This window comes from Tubulanus polymorphus, chromosome 2 (assembly GCF_964204645.1).
Source record: "Tubulanus polymorphus chromosome 2, tnTubPoly1.2, whole genome shotgun sequence".
Classification (NCBI taxonomy): domain Eukaryota; kingdom Metazoa; phylum Nemertea; class Palaeonemertea; order Tubulaniformes; family Tubulanidae; genus Tubulanus; species Tubulanus polymorphus.
The window spans coordinates 11,433,737-11,451,759 of NC_134026.1; the positions used below are offsets into that span (position 1 = coordinate 11,433,737).

At 33.0% G+C, this 18,023-nt stretch overlaps 1 protein-coding gene across 1 annotated transcript in view; it reads right to left on the reverse strand.

The window, feature by feature from the left end:
- Positions 1–698: 698 nt before the first annotated feature.
- The window catches only part of LOC141899886 (poly(A)-specific ribonuclease PNLDC1-like), a 146,434-nt gene continuing 129,109 nt past the window's right edge, over positions 699–18,023 (reverse strand). Inside the window, exons 13-21 of the mRNA XM_074786491.1 lie at positions 11,357–11,421; positions 10,881–10,948; positions 10,049–10,102; positions 9,916–9,958; positions 8,172–8,271; positions 7,997–8,086; positions 7,599–7,687; positions 7,410–7,508; positions 699–871 (exon numbers count right to left, since the gene is read on the reverse strand). Coding sequence (XP_074642592.1) covers positions 805–871; positions 7,410–7,508; positions 7,599–7,687; positions 7,997–8,086; positions 8,172–8,271; positions 9,916–9,958; positions 10,049–10,102; positions 10,881–10,948; positions 11,357–11,421 — 675 coding nt within the window. The 3' untranslated portion in view covers positions 699–804. The remainder of the gene's footprint in view (positions 872–7,409; positions 7,509–7,598; positions 7,688–7,996; positions 8,087–8,171; positions 8,272–9,915; positions 9,959–10,048; positions 10,103–10,880; positions 10,949–11,356; positions 11,422–18,023) is intronic.

An 18,023-nucleotide genomic window follows, 5' to 3' on the forward strand; every position in this document is an offset into this window, starting at 1 on the left:
CGAGAGGGAACATGCTTCACAATAAAGGATATTAGAATACGTAAAAATACCTGCACCAGATGATGTATCGGCAGCAGAATCAGACTCTAAATGCAAGTAGTCACTGTCGCTTAACGCATTGCTGGGTACTGCCATATTGTTTATATCAACCTCTGATGTCATCAGGTCACGTGGTCCATTCGCGCATTTTCAGTACTGTACATTGATTTTAGGCAATTTTATACGCGATAATTATAACTTTATAGATTTTTTTTGAATAAAAACACGGACACATTCAACTACTAAAATGTATTTATTTTCAATCTCCAAGACATGTTAACCCAAATTCCAGAACTACTTTAAGGTTAAAATTGACCAAAATTTTTGCGTTTTTATCAACAAAAAAATAACATTTAGAGTAATTTTAGAGAGACATATTGAATTTTCACATTTCATTAATTTAGTCCGTATTGGACCCAGAAATCATCTCAGATAGTATACCATGTAAGATGGTGAGTTGAGTACTGAAAGGGTTAAACCAGATATCAAAACATTACATATGAGCATCTTGAAAAACTACCCAAAACAACTTAGTCTTAGTTGGAAATGAAGGGAGGAATGTTTAATGAAAAGTGAATGCAATGGGTTGAAAAAATTGATAAGAAAATAGATGGTTTACATGATTTATTTTCTGAAATTAAGGAAACATTATTGTGGCGGTTTTAAAAATTCCTGCTCAGGTGATTTGTGACATAAGAGGTCACAGTCATTGATAGTGAATAGTCCTAATTCATTGACTGTCATCCATTCATTGAGACAGGAATTTCAACTGTCCATCAAACAAGAAATTAAAGCACTGGTCACCAATACGCCTGAGGTGATAGCCCCAATTCTGAAAAAGAAAGGAATCATTTCAATCTTCCCTCGACCTGATTAAGATTTTAGGGTTGCAGTTTATAGGGTTAGGGGTTAGAGTTCTGGGTTTTAGGGTTTGAGTAAAGAGAAATGCTGCACTTGGTGTTGGGCTAAAAGCCGGTGTTGTCATAACGCGGAACAACGGAATCGCGGAAATTCCCAAAAACACGGAATTTCTTCATTTTCACTATAAATAGTAACCGGGTTTTCTCGTGCTGATTCCCACTGTCGGACAAGGTACCGGACCAATCGATGCACTGAGTTAGGTTCGAATCCCTTTATTTGCCGGCTATTTCATCAGAAATCATTTCATGATACAGTTGACTGGCTGCCACCTGTGAGCCATTCAATGTGATTTAGAAAATGAATTCAAAAGAAATGAATCCTAATGAAAAAATTCATTGTTATTGCGGAGGTAAATATCCAAAATCACATAAATCAAAGCATTATCAAACAATTAAACATAAAAACTGGCGTAAAGAGTAACAATTCTACATTAAAAATAAATTAAATAGTCAAATAATTATTGAATTAAGTAAAATTATTTAAATATCTAATAGACTGTTAAAATGATAAATTGTCAGACTGTTAAATAATAAATTGTTAGACCGTTTAAATGATAAATTGTTAGAATGTTAAAATGTTAAATTGTTAGACTGTTAAAATGCTAAATTGTTTGACTGTTGAAATCATAAATTGTTTGATAGTTGAAATGTTAAATTGTTTGACTGTTGAAATGTTAAATTGTTAGACTGTTGAAATATTAAATTGTTAGACTGTTGAAATGTTAAATTGTTAGACTGTTAAAATGATCAATTGTTTGACTGTTGAAATGTTTAATTGTTAGACTGTTAAAACGTTAAATTGTTAGACTGTTAAAATGTTAGACTGTTAAAATGTTAAATTGTTCGACTGTTAAAATGATAAATTGTTCGACAGTTAAATGTTAAATTGTTTGACTGTTGAAATGTTAAATTGTTAGACTGTTAAAATGTTAAATTGTTAGACTGTTAAAATGATAAATTGTTTGACGGTTGAAATGTTAAATTGTTAGACTGTTAAAATGTTAAATTGTTTGACTGTTGAAATGTTAAATTTTTAGACTGTTAAAATGTTAAATTGTTAGACTGTTAAAATGTTAAGTTGTTAGACTGCTGAAATGATAAATTGTTTGACAGTTGAAATGTTAAATTTTTAGACTGTTAAAATGTTAGACTGTTAAAATGATAAATTGTTTGACAGTTGAAATGTTAAATTGTTAGACTGTTAAAATGATAAATTGTTTGATAGTTGAAATGATAAATAGTTAGACTGTTAAAATGTTAAATTGTTAGACTGTTAAAATGATAAATTGTTTGACAGTTGAAATGTTAAATTGCTAGACTGTTAAAATGATAAATTGTTTGACAGTTGAAATGTTAAATTGATTGACAGTTGAAATGATAAATTGTTTGACTGTTGAAATGTTAAATTGTTAGACCGTTGAAATGTTAAATTGTTAGACTGTTAAAATTTTAAATTGTTAGACTGTTAAAATGTTAAATTGTTCGACTGTTGAAATGTTAAATTGTTAGACTGTTAAATTGTTAGACTATTAAAATGTTAAATTGTTCGACAGTTAAAATGATAAATTGTTTGACTGTTGAAATGTTAAATTGTTAGACTGTTAAATGTTAAATTGTTTGACTGTTGAAATGTTAAATTGTTAGACTGTTAAAATAGAATTTAACTAGAATTGAATAAAAATACACTAAATTAACAGGCCAGTTAATTTAGTGTATTTTTATTCAATTCTAGTTAAATTCTAGTTGAAGATAGTTGCAACTAACTTTAATTACAATTCAACTAAAATATAACTAAAGATGCATTAGATTAACAAAATTGTATATTTTAGTTTAATTTTAGTTTAGTTCAAATTATTTCAATTTTACACAATAAATGAGATTTTCTTAAAATTCTTTACTTTGATTTTTCATTTAATCATTCTAATTTATGCCTGAATTTATGATTTCTAAATCCTTTTTCCGTCTTGTAATTTTTACTACAAATTTCACATCTTTTAATATTATTCATTCTATCTGAAATCTAATTGATATTATTTTTCAATTCAATATATTTTATTTTACAATCATCATAAAAATGAAACAATTGTTTCAAACTATAAACTGAAAATGAAAGTTCCCCTGAAATCATCATAATTAATTTCATTTTCTCTTGATTTCTGTAAATAAGATTTAACAAATTTAATATATTTTCACTCATTTAATTAGAAAAAGATTTTATTAGATTAATTCACTATTTAATCTGATTCAACAACTTTCTTGTGATTATTACCGTTTTTATGATTATTTCTATTTTTAGTATTTAACTTCTTTAATTTCTTGCTCAATTTCATATTTTCATTCATCAAATCCTTACTAATATTCTCATAGTATAAATAAAGCGCAGCCAATATTAATCCTCCTGCTACAAGATAATGTTTCAAATCACTTTTTCCAGTTGGAATGAAACCATCCATTTATTTAAGAAAGAAATTAGAAAATTAATAAATATTTGCTAGTTTTTAATTAAATACTTTATGATCATTTTTAAAATATTAAACTTTTAAATGATTAAATCAAATAACAATTAAATTTACAGCAGAACAATTTAACATTTCAACAGTCTAACAATTTAACATTTCAACAGTCGAACAATTTAACATTTTAACAGTCTAACAATTTATCATTTTAACAGTCTAACAATTTAACATTTTAACAGTCCAACAATTTAACATTTTAACAGTCAAACAATTTAACATTTCAACTGTCAAACAATTTATCATTTCAACAGTCAAACAATTTAACATTTTAACAGTCTAACAATTTAACATTTTAACATTCTAACAATTTATCATTTAAACAGTCTAACAATTTATTATTTAACAGTCTGACAATTTAGCATTTTAACAGTCTATTAGATATTTAAATCATTTAACTTAATTCAATAATTATTTGACTATTTAATTTATTTTTAATGTAGAATTGTTACTCTTTACGTCAGTTTTTATGTTTAATTGTTTGATAATGCTTTGATATATGTGATTTTGAATATTTACCTCCGCAATAACAATGAATTTTTTCATTAGGATTAAATCTTTTGAATTCATTTTCTAAATCACATGGAATTGCAATATCTTTAAAAGATTTACTATTTTCTAAATCACACTGAATTGCAATATCTTTAAAAGAATTATTGTTTTCTAAATCACATTGAATTTCAATATTTGATGTATTTTCATTATAAATAATTTGTTTATTATCAAAATTACAATAATATAATTGTCGTTTTTCAATTCTTAAGTCTATCCTATCATTACCTTTTGAAAGTATTATATCACTTTCTCTTTCATTAAAAGGAAATTTAAGAATATTTATTATGTTTTCATCTAAATTACCTTTATAATTTAAAACTGTATTAAATATTTTAGGATTTTTGGCACCATTATCTAAAGTATCTATTAGTTCAGTAATTAAATATGTTTCATTTAATAATATCTGATTAATAACAGTAATATTATCAATTTTATATTGCCTTCCATACGCTAAATTTTTTGCTGAGATACAATTTTTAATGTTAAATAGTGAAAATAATTCATTAAATTCATTTATTTCAATTTTAAATTCCATTTCTTCTTTCATTTATGTAGCAAAATTATTACTCACACTTTACTCACACTTTTAATATTGAAAATCTAACTTATTTTACTCACACTTTACTCACACTTTTAACATTGAAAATCTAAATTATTTTACTCACACTTTAAATATTGAAAATCTAAATTATTTTACTCACACTTTTAATATTTGACAATTTTATCATTTTATTAGCGCTTTTATATTAAAAAGTTTGTTTATTTTTGGAAAAAAGCAAAAAATTTTTTAATTTTTCTAAACTTATTTTTATTTCTTAATTTGCTGATACTTTCTCTCCATATTTAGTTTTTATCTTTTCTAATTTCAATATTTTATGTTCAATTTCTTTTGTAACGTCGGCTAACTTTTTTATTTCAAATTGTTTTTTTGCTGGTTTTATTCTGTTATTTATTGTTGCTAAGAATGCTTTTCTATCTCCAATTTATTAGGGGAAAAAATTATTTGTGGTGATGAGGGGTGTCTCGACCTCACGACCTCTGGTATGAAAGCCCACTTTCCCAATTACTCACGATGCCTACTTATTTATTTTCTATCCATTTGGATTCCTTCACTCAATACAGTACAGCGAAACTCTGCATCACAGATTAAGTTATTGACTGGCAATATCATGAATTATCACATACTGGTACCCGGTATTGAAACCTTCTTGGGTCCGATGTCTTGTCCGGTTACTATGTATAGTAAAAATGAAGAGATTCCGTGTTTTTTGAAAAATTCTGCAATCTATTGTTCCGCCATATGACAACACTGGCTAAAAGCCCGATTTTCGCTCCTCCCATTACCATACTAAATGTTATGAAGCTAGGTGGTCGTAAAAAACATCAGACGTATGTGTGGTTTTAAAAATAATGTGTTACCGAAGTTTTATAATTAATTATTCAATAACTATAATTGATATCAGTAAAGAAACACATCTTAAACCTCTTAAAGCTTCGGTAATTTTCTGAGACACCTCTATAATTACACAGAATTTCATGTTGAGAAGATTTGTAGAGGAACGGCGTTAACTGGGTGTAGAATATAAACAATGCATCTTCATCCGTCAAGGGATTCGAACCTACTAAGATAAAGTCGTTCCCCGAACCCCTTGACCTCACGAGTCGTTGGAGTCGTTACTAGCCAACCATAATCCGTTTGCACCAATCGCAGGGCTTGTAACAAACAACGTTATGCTTCAGTTGGAATTCCCGTTAAATGGATCAATCAGCGAACGTTTTACCGAACAAGGAAGTGCTGCTCAAATCGGTCAATGACGTCATGCGCAACAGCGCCAGTAATGAAATCACATGTCGTGAGGCCAGGGGGCTGGTGGAGGTGAGTTCGGGGAGCGATACCAGACTCCTGGCAAGCGAGGATGATACAATGAGACGAGTAGTATTACAATATTACGCTACTAATGTATAGTAGCTTCATCAGGTGAATGATGAAGGTGTTACACATTAGTAGCAATAGCTTGTGCATCAATGAAATAGGTTACCTATATAGTACTACATGTCTCGTTGTATTTAATGGCAATATTTGAGGGTGCATTCAGGGCTTTCAAAATGATTTGAAATACCAGTTGCGGACAAAGAAATGGCAGTTGCAAAATTTTCCGTTACCACTGACACAGTGCTTGTTTTCACAGAAATATTTAGTTATCTAATATTTAGTTAGCCTGAGGTAACGAAAGCTCATTTATTGAAATTTCATGGGCATGATTAAATCAGATCTCTATCTAAAGAAGCACATACTAGTGATAAAAGCAAGGAATCGGGAATAGTATATACATCAAATTGCATATTTTCATCTTTAGAAATATCAAATTAATTGATTTGCTAGTGTAAGTGACTGCAGTAGTGACTGTTGATTGGTTAAGCAGCCAGCTTAAGAACATATTTATGCTATTAGGCTACCCAAACTGTCTCTTCGAGTGTCTCTGTGAGTTCACCGAACAAAGTTTTCACCTTGTTCACATGTGAAATATGTCAAATAGTCTAGATAACAAGATCTGGAGCATCAACGATGAGTTCAAAATTGAAATAATTCATCGAATATAGACTACTCCTGTAACACCGGCAGTCGCTAGGATGATTGGCAGTTGTTTGGAAGGCAGCCAATTTTGTGGAAACTTAAATAGGCATAGGCACATAGGCATACATAATTCCCTTCATTTATAATCAGAATGAGGCAGCTGTGATTTGACTCAACTATGTCCCAAAGGGGATCACAGACACCTAGGGATTCCGCGAAATCCGTGCTATAATTCGACGTTGATTCAAGATGATGACTCCACATGATGGCACCACCATACGTTAGTCAATGCTATACGTCAAGTCATGCCAGACAGCATACCAGCTGTGTATCAGAACAATGTAATATCTAAGTTTTCTATAATTACATTCATTTCAAATTTGCATGGCGCAGCTGCGCAGTACAGCCATAATCGCTTCTCTTTACCATTTCCCACAGAGGGATTTGAGCTTCCTTGAGATTCCCCTGAATCTGCACCGCCTGAGGCCTATAGCATATTCCTAGTCAGAGTAGGGTTTGCTGACTGATGATATTATGATGACACTCCTACTTTACATCTACTCAAAGAGACTGACTACTTGTTCGAGGTGGTGTTTCAACATCAAAACCACTTAAATCTCCAAAACTGAATAACCTTCATAAAATTATCGATCAACCAGGTCATCATAATTCAAGACGAGTTATCACCTTCCACGCTACCCTGATTCAATTACGCTACCCTGATTCAATTATGATTTCATATCTGAATTTCTTTTTTCCAAAGGTCTAACAGAACATGTGCATCTATTTGACTACATGCTTACGTACTTCAGTAGACCTCTGATGTATACACAGTGTATCCATTTGTTGTACTTAGATATCTTCATCCAGTCATGAGACGTGAACGCTCTTAAAATATCCTTGGAACTGAAAAACAAACAAATTCCTGAGAGGACAATCAAAATCCATTAAACATACATTAATACATTAAATTACATGGTCCATTCTTCAACATACCATCTTAGATTACTGGCAGCAACAAAACCTTCATAATCTCCTTTTAGGCGAATGTCCACCGTTCCATAACTCGACAATAATCCAGCCAGCTATGATTTAAAAATGAACTTATGTAACAAAAGGCTTTTTACAATGTGATGTTTTAATTCTATACAAATGTACTTGTAAAGATTACTTTTTTTGAGATAAAGGATATAGAATGATATATGATTTTTACGTCTACACCATGGGTGATCGTAAGCTAAACCGATCATTTGATAATATGTGATCATTTCGAGCTCAGTTCAGCATAGATAATCTTCAAAACTAAGAATAATTGAGAGAATAGTAGGATAACCACATTTAAGTGTGGTGAACGATGTTGTAATTGGAAAAAGGAAGGCCACAATAAGAATTACCTCTTTACTACATAGCTTCTTCTGTGACGTTTTACTTTTTATATACAGCCATTCCGGTCTGATTGATATAGGGTCTTGTTGAGACAATGCCTGAGGTAAGAATGTAGATAAATAGTCTGCAAAATTTTTTAAAGGTTGGTAGAGTATGAATGTTTGAAAAGTCTGACTTGCGTACAATTGAATTAACAGCAGCCCGTATCACATTGATTTTGTTACAAAATGGTTTCATTCTACTCAGATATTTCTTGAACGGAACTGGTTCAGCTTGTGATGATCTATAAATAAAAATGTTTCCATTTACCATGTAGCATGTACCTTGCTTGATTTAGTATATCATGATTCAGTAGCTAGCATCGGCTCAAAGGGATCTTACCCTGATGGCACCACAACAATGTGAAATGTGCTGACCTATCTAATAATACAATTTGAATTTGCAACTTCCACATTTTGAAGTTAACAATGGAAATTTGCATGTATCTTGACGTCCCATATGAATAAGTACCCTCTGGGTACATCGAACCATACAAGTTATTGGATCGATCGTATGAAAGATGCCTGTCTAATGACCTCATCTTCAACCAGAATGTGTTTGTCTTTGGATGACCTAACTAATGAACAAAGCATCGAATTTTGACAAGATCTTACACACAGAGCGTCTACACAGCATTGTAGTGTATAAATCGGTGATGGACTTCGCCGGTGCATCAAACTGCAATGTATTGATGTAATTCGTAAACATTTTTATCCCTTATGAAAGATGGCAGCACCTGTCAAACACAGATAGATATAAGTAACTAATGATACACCAGCCGCGGTGTAGACACATAACACCTGATGCCTGTTAATTGATGCACCGGACTGGAATTTTTTTAACATGACCAAATCATATCCAGCACTTTAGGGTATTAATTAGTCAGCGCCAAAAGGGCTTACATGTTTATTTTGGACAGTTTAAGATGCTGCATAAAAAACATGCTAAAATTAATGTAATTTTTGACCTTTTTCTGTAAAATTCTCAAAAATATGATACCCACTGCTTTCAAATTTGTGCACCATAAATAGAAAACAAATTCCGAAATATATGCCTGGTTAATCTGCCCCATTCGCCCATTAATAGTGAAGTTACAGGCTACTGAAATTGTGTTTAAATGTGCTAAAATAGATTTGATTGTAGTATAACCGCTGACAAAGATCCGCTATCACAACCTAAAAAATGGGTGAATTGTCTACATTGGAATCATTTCTAGAAAATAAATATTCACACATAATATAAGATTTAAATTTGCACACATGAATAGAGGATGGTGCATTTGAAACTCGTCGCGAAAAAAATTCTTGATGGACCAAACCAACTAGAAAGTCATGATTTTCTAATGAAGGGGTTTGGAAAAAAGAATGGTACGAAGGCTTTCCAGCCAAATTCGTTTGAAAATTGACAATGGCTTCATTACGACGAGAACAAAGGCATGACCTTTCGTTATTACTGTGCTAAAGGTATCGAAAGCAAAAAAGTTGTGCTTTATGAAAATAAAAAGTCAAATGTATCAATTGTATAGTTATTAGTCTATATCTAAATAAAGGCATCTATCTGCTCCTATGGTCACTACTCCATTTTACTTCATGCTATGGGACTGTTCTTCAACATGTGTAGGAACTAGTGCATTTCGTGTGTTTTGTTGTTACATTCTTGGCATGGCGAACAGGGAGGTAAAATTTGGGACAAACACGTTAAGAGGCACCTCGAATGCGTATGGGAATGGTAGAAGACACTGGCATTGGCTGTACAGGAAATAACTGGATGAATATTATGATAGATATAATCAGTCATACAGAATTCCATATTTTGGGGGTCATGTTCGTGACTGTTAAATTAGATTGCAGCTATGTACAACAAAGTCCAACAACAAAGAAGAACATACTTAACATCTTGAGTTGAAAATAAATGACACACTTGAAGGAACACTGAAATGAGAAGCAGTATATGGATAAAACTGATCAATTCGCATCCAGCCACTACAAATCATCTTAATACCACCATTGATGATAACATACCTACTCCAGCCATATATGAGTCATAGCCAGCTTCGTGAGGACAATGACCATCACCTAAAAAATCATGAAGGTAAGTGCATTGGTCAAATTTTGCTCTGGTATCATTCAATTAGTATGTACGCAAAAAGAACCAATTTTTAACCCCCTCCCTCCCTTATACGCAACAGTCCTTTTCATAAATGCCCCTACCCCTTGTTCATATACATAATGACTTTCGAGAACATACTTATTGATTGGTGGCAAGAGCCGTTTTATCTTTGGAGGTAAGTGAAATATGCATATGAGTCGAACTGGACAAGATCAGAATCCTCATTGCATTATTTTAAATTCTGCTGATACGGCTGTCATGATGATTGTTAGAACATTTATTGAGTTATAGTACATTGTAAAGTAATATTGTCATTCAATGCTCTATCAAAAAGGCATCAAATGGTGCGTACGTACTAAAGTCTATCCCAGTGGTTATGATCACGGTGCATCAAACAGTTTATATTATCGCAGATCTGGAACCCTGTGGTTTCTATGCGCTAAACCCATCAAGTAACTGAGGTCTGAACTGCCACATTCAAGCGTGAATAATACTTCACATTCTGGATTTGTTTTTCTTTTATATATTCTCAAAGAACACCAATTAATTAAAATATATGTAAGCATGGATTTCAAGTTTTCGTGGATTAATTTCTTATTTTGTGCACCTAACAAAGCTAGACTATGCGCTCTTTTTTAATGAACACATATCTAATTCTATGGTTTTTTTTAGTTAGTGGTAAGCATTGTTAAATGGAAACAGCTTTAAAAGCTGGAAAATATCGGAAGTCAATATATATCTTACTATATTTTTCGAATCCAGCACCATGTTCAATGAATGGGCAATACAAGACACGATGACTGTCAACATCACTACATAATACAAATAAATAACATATTAAAATCCTCTCAATTTTTAAAGGGTATAGCACAACCTTTATTACATCAGAATTTAACGATTACTGGAAAACGACCGATCATGAAATGATGTCTACCTTGCTGGGGAAGGATCTACCAAAATCAGATTTTAATGTCCATTTCAAAGGGATTCAGAAGAATGGATGTCCAGTGAACACATTCAACATCAATATAGGTTCATGCACTACACTATCACTTGAAACATTCCACTGTTATTTTGACTGAATTTAGTATGCATGTGGGAGTAGGGTTGAAAAAATGTTCTTGACCTGTAGACATCATTCATGAAAAGCCCGATACAAAATCAGCCTAAGGATATGCAATAACAGAATAATTGTCCATAAAGATTGTAAACATAGTTACCTAACTAATGCTTCATAGAGATCTCCGAGTCCAGTTTTCTCAAGAACCCCTTTATCTCTAAATTGCTTTAGGTAATAAAATCATGAAAATTATTAAAATATCAAAATGAAGTATGGCAATCCATAAGAAAGCCAAAGTGTAATCCGTACAAGAGAGGGTTGATGCAAGGATTGAATCTTTATTCCCTGCTGAGCTACATATGTACTGTGTTATGTGTTATTGATTGTAGTGGCAGCATATTCAATGGTGTTCTATACTGATTGCATGGTAACGCCATCTAGATATACAGGTAATTTTGAAGGTTGTGTAATAGAGAGGAAGACCGCAAGGGGCTTTCAAGGACGAATAACGGACAATAAAGACAAACGTATCATGAGAGAAAATATTTACTATTTATAACAGAATGGATCTCGAGGAACAACTTCACGACATGGTGCAGAACCCCGTGTCGTCGTGAATGGAGGAGCATAAAAAATCCAAAAAAAACGGGTCATCCCAAATATGCGGAAAACCCAAAAGTGTAAATATTTTTGTTCGTGAATCATCACACTAGCATGTCATTTTGCGTAAAATGCGCTGGAGATTGATTGAATTACGCTTTACGTATTCACTGCATTGGAAATTGACTACACCCTTTTGCATTGTTGCAGAAAACTCCCTTGCACAGATGACTTAAATTTCCGGGTAATGACAACGAATCAACATTCAAACAATCGCAAACGCACTTTGTCACTCGGCTGTTCTAAGCTGGCTGACCGTAGGGTATGTAGGGAAGAAGATGCCACATTTCGCTTCGATTTTATTGGGTGATCTCTCCAAGGCTGACCCTTCGGAGGCTATGAAACTCATGGTTGCGGTTTCTTTAGCAACCATATCCAAGGATTATCTGGCGAAGTCGAAAATTCTGTAGTGAAAAAAGTGTAGGGACCTAATCATGGCTACTGCAGCGGTTATTATCAGCAACGCCATAGCAAACGCTGCAGCATTTACTGGAGGCCAAGCAATCTATAGAGCAACACAAGGCGACTCTAACGATTGAACGCGGCATAGGTGACATGGAACGGGAAAAGGCAAAACACTGTACTACCTCAACAGGGAGCTGCAAAACGAGATGCAGACAAAGACAGACTTTAGGCCCTTAGGCTTTACAACAATACCAGGAACGACAAATCGTCAGCGAGTTGGGGCACACAGCCATTGCTGGGTGATTTCTATACCCCTTCAGATGCCCAATTAAACAGTGAGTAGGCCTTCATATTAGGCAGTGTGTTTCTGAATAGCGTCATCGCGTACAAGTATCTGTATGTCATAGACGACCCCTATGGTATATTACCCATGGATTTTGACCTCAGATCAAAAATTTTTTGCAAATCAAAATAGTTCCAAAACCGAAAGAAGTCCACCTGCCTCCCGTAAATTACGACTATTGAACCTACTCCGTGGGTAGATTCCTGTTGAGGAAAGCCGAAAAAGTAGTTGGATTCGTGGCCGAGAACCTGGTGCTCGTGATTATTGTTGCAGTCAGTCTGGCCATGAAATTCTCGCGTTAGATATAAGAAAATGTTAGTCATCCACTGTTGCCGCAAGGATTCGACCGTGCGTCAAAAAAATGCATCACGACATGAGTGGCTAAAAAACTGTGACCTTATCATGTGCTGTCATTCCTCTGCGTTATTTCAATGTTTCCGTAAAACTGAACAACCATAGAAGCAACTACATGACCTGAGATAGGGTGGACGAGCACCAACAAAAGAGTTTAACTTGATTATCAGTAATGGACTTTCCATGTTTGAGAATTTGAACGAAGAATTGCAGCATGTCATTACTCGTAACCGTCATACTCACCGTCAAAAAAACCATACCGAGTGCTCTTGAGCGTCCCAATCACTGAGCTGTTTGGAGTCTCGGAAATTTATTAGCGAAACGTCGAAGTTAAAGAGGTTAGCGTCAGGGGTACAAAAGAATGTATGTTTACCGGGCATAGCGAATACCTCGTTGACAAGTCGAGAAACTTACTGAACGGGGTGTCATTAGACTTTTATAACCAAAAGTAGGTCATTATTGTGACTAATTTGGATGCGGATGTAACAAAACGATTAGTTTCTTATTTTAATTCTTTTGATTTTCTCATCAAATATCATATCTAGTATCGTTTCATGTTTAATTAGCAGTCTCTATATCAAAATTATTTATATAACTATATATGCTCATTTGTTTGCTTTGTAATTAATTAATTCTTTGTTCAGACAGGTGTCCCACTAATGTATTAAACAATGACCAGTTTGGAACATGTCACTGTAAGTCTGTCACATGTTTACCTGTTTGTTCTTTTTGTAACCAATATTGTATATATAACTTGTAAGATTCAAAAGAATTGTCACTCACTCAGAATTATTCATTCAATCAGACACACTTTCGTTGAGTCAGCCTTGGAGAATGTATCGAATTCAAACACATACCAAGTGCATCTAGAATAAAATCATCGTCAACCAAAAAATCCATAGTCTTTTTCGTCTATATCGAATGAGCTAGTTTCTGAAACGACCGACGACTTGTAGCAGAAATTAAGCGTTGCTAAACGTATATAGGGTACCGATACCATTTACGGACGGCGGCTTCAACAAGGTAGTGAAGTTTTTCAATCAGAACATGGAGGGATTCATTTCCAATCTCCAAATTTTACTGACATAAGAATAGAGATGAACTTGTACAAGGGATTAAGGAAAAAGCGGTCAACAACAAAACCCGTTATAACCGTTTGGAGATCTTAGTACGCGGCTATACCATGATGTGTCCGGGGAGAGTGCTAAAAATGGGCCTCTCCGTTGGGGACGACTCTACAACCAATACCACAGTAGTGTTGACGCGTCTACAGGGTGGAAAAAGGTGAAATCACGAAAGAAGCTCCACTATTACAGGACCCATCAAACCCCAAGATAGATGAGAGTAATAGGGAATATGATTATTTATATAATATTGTTTATTAACTACTTTTATGCAACTTTTACAGTAACTTTGTATACTATCTCTCTTAGTCTTATTTTTATAATATTCTGCTAATGATTTACTTAATTCACATTTTGAACGAATCTTATAGTATGTATTTACAACACTATTTGTAATATTGATACTTTGTGCTTGTTCTGACTCCATTTTGATATCAAATTTTTTATTAAAATTGATTTTAGAAGTTATTCATATATAAATTATTCATTTATATATGTTATTCATATATATGGAATGATTAGAGTAATAGGGAATATGGGGTTCATACCAAAGGTCGAAGGGTCGAGCTCATAAAAAATTTTTAAAAAAATTCTCGCACGCTCGAATTTATTTTTTATTTTTTACTCACTCACCCCTTCAACCTTTGATATGAACCCAATATTCCCTATTACTCTAATCATTCCATATATATGAATAACATATATAAATGAATAATTTATATATGAATAACTTCTAAAATCAATTTTAATAAAAAATTTGATATCAAAATGGAGTCAGAACAAGCACAAAGTATCAATATTACAAATAGTGTTGTAAATACATACTATAAGATTCGTTCAAAATGTGAATTAAGTAAATCATTAGCAGAATATTATAAAAATAAGACTAAGAGAGATAGTATACAAAGTTACTGTAAAAGTTGCATAAAAGTAGTTAATAAACAATATTATATAAATAATGCTGAAAAATGCAAAAATAATAATAAACAATATCAAGCAAATAATCCAGAAAAATGTAATGAAAAAAATAAACGTTGGCGAGCTAATAATCGTGAACAATATAATGATTATAGTAATAATTTTCAAAAAGAAAGGTGTCAAACAGATTTTAATTTTAAAATTAAACAGCGTTTGAGTTCTAGATTAACAAAATTATTCAGGAAAGATAATCACTCAGTTACACTAATTTGTTAGGTTGTTCAGATGAATTCTTAAAATCATGGATTGTATATCAGTTTGACGATAAAATGAATATGAATAATTATGGTGATTATTTTCAAATAGATCATGTATTACCAGTATCTAAATTTAACATGAACGATGAATACAATCAGAAGTTAATATGGAATTGGAAGAACCTGAGACTTTTAGAAAAAGTAGAACATATTAGGAAAGGAAATAAACTTGATTTACAGTTGTATTTAGATCAGCTGGATAAAGCAGACATTTGTTGAATAATGGAATAGTAGCTCACAGAATGAACCGCAGACTGAGATTTAATCTGCAGTTAGAATAAGAGCCCGATAACGCCCAGTCTATATAACTGCCTGTATATCCAAACATCTGTTGCGCGTTCACACCGTTCAGTTGCAAGGTAGTAATTAATTTGAATATTGATTGATCGAACGTTTTAATAAACAAGCATGCATTCAGTTGTAAAGAAATAATCAATTTCATTATAAACGAACACCTGTTACCAACGCGCCAGACAGTGTTTGGCTAGTTGGCAGTTAGTAATAAGCGCGCAATGCATAAGCACAGGATTTCTCTCTCGAAACACAATTCAGAGTTACAGTTTACAGTTCTAAATGTAAGTACCGTTTTTGTTGTTATTAAGACGTCGGGAAAGGTGACTACTAAATTTGAAACCTTTAAATATATTTAAGTGCATTAATTCATATTTAACAACAAGGCTGTGACTTTTGAGTACTCCGGAGCTGTAATAAAGTGAGATACGAGACACTTCCCAAAATCACAAGCAATGATTTGACTCGTGCTAAATTCTAACATAAACCGGGTTCAACTTCAAGTTAATTATATTCTACGCTAGATATCTTTTAGATAACAAAATGAAGACAATTGCCATTTGAATCAAGAAAGTGAAGATGGGTGTGGAATCAGAAATTATGAATGTTTCATCGAAAGAGACTGTAGCTGTTTTGTCATACTGTATAGACTTCCAATCTATAATATTTGCCGGAATTGCAGTTGCGCGTACATTCGTCGTTCGGTCGTTGTTAATGGTGATAGCTGTTCTGTATTGATTGGTTACAGTTCTATGTTTGAATGTTGTAGGCCTATGTTTGAATGTTGACGCCATGTGTGTTTGTTAGAACAATGGCAAAGCGGTCCTGTAGGACCGCTTTTCTATTGTTCTCAATTATTCTATTTTCGATCGCTACAATTTGCATAATAAATATATGTGTTTATGAAATCGACCAGCATTTTGGTTAAATTAATTTTCAGCTTCAGGATGTAATATCGAGAATCCGAAATGACTTATCTGGACAATTTAATTGCTCCTATAGATAGACAAAAGTAGTGTGATATTGAATCCTAATTTAAATAAAAAGTATTAAAAATTACATATTTTAACTAGCTAGTGAATTCTATTATATTTTTAATATTTTCTAATGCAATTCTAATTAACACTAGATTAAATAGATTGTAATAAGAATTGAATAAAAATTACATAACTTCAAATAGCTAGTATTTAAAATTCTCTAACTTAACTAAATAGTATTAACCCAAAGAGTTACTAGTATCATTTTAGAATAATTAGGGTTTTCTGTTATTTCACAGAAAACCCTATTGATATCCGCGTGATTATTATTATTATTATTTTCTTCCACACTATTTTTACCAAAAGAACATAGGCTTTGTTACCTTACCGCTGTTTCATATACAATCCATATAATATCGTTCAGCTCACTGAGATCTACAAATAGCCCGCGTGTTTTTTCACGAATCATCGTTACAAAAGCGCTGTCGGGCCGTAAACATCGAAAATTTAGCCCCATTCAATGCGGCGACATGTTTTTCGAGTCGTCATCCCGAAATCAACCCGCAGGCCGACTGTCACTTCGATTATCAATTCAAGTATAAATGAACTAATTTATTGCCGCAGACTACAAATTCAGTCGCGGTCTTCAAACAGTGATTTTAACAATAGCCCATTTTCCTCATCAAATCATATTACCGATACACTGGAAATTGACTACTTTAGATTTTAAAAGCACTGTCGAGCCGTGAACATCGACGAATCGACGTGTGTTACTACATCGTCGTTCCGGGGATCAGCTGCGAGTTTCTCCTCATCATGAGAATCAAATCGAGTACAAATTAATTTATTACTACCAGTAATTTGGCTGCGGGTTTCAAGGAGTTAGTATAACAATACCTATTTTTCTTTACCGAATTAACCGAGTATTTACTAAGATAAATCTTTAGTGTACCGAGGAATCGTAGGCCTAAACTAAACACGCCGAAGAGATATAGCGGAGAAAAGCTGTTATGTCGACGAGGTATCAAAATAAAAGAATATATTACTTTATTCGGCCGCGGGCTTCAACCTCTATATCAATACCATCAATACTCTATATTTCCTACAGTACATACCGATCATTGTCAAATGCACAAGGTATTTACTAAATACAAGTATATAACACATAATCCTTTCCGTATGCTGGACTCACACTTGACATTCGGAGTAAGCGTTCGCTGTGGGGGAAAGGGATCGTTCGCTGTGTCGCTTCAAATGAGGGCGACATTATGACAAAACGACAAAACTAAAATAATGCGACAAAACAATAATTTTGGTTTTGTCGCCCTCGACAATTCATTATTTTGGTTTTATCGCCCGCGACAATTCATTATTTTGGTTTTATCGCCCGCGACAATTCATTAATTTGGTTTTGTCACCCGCGACAAATCAATATTTT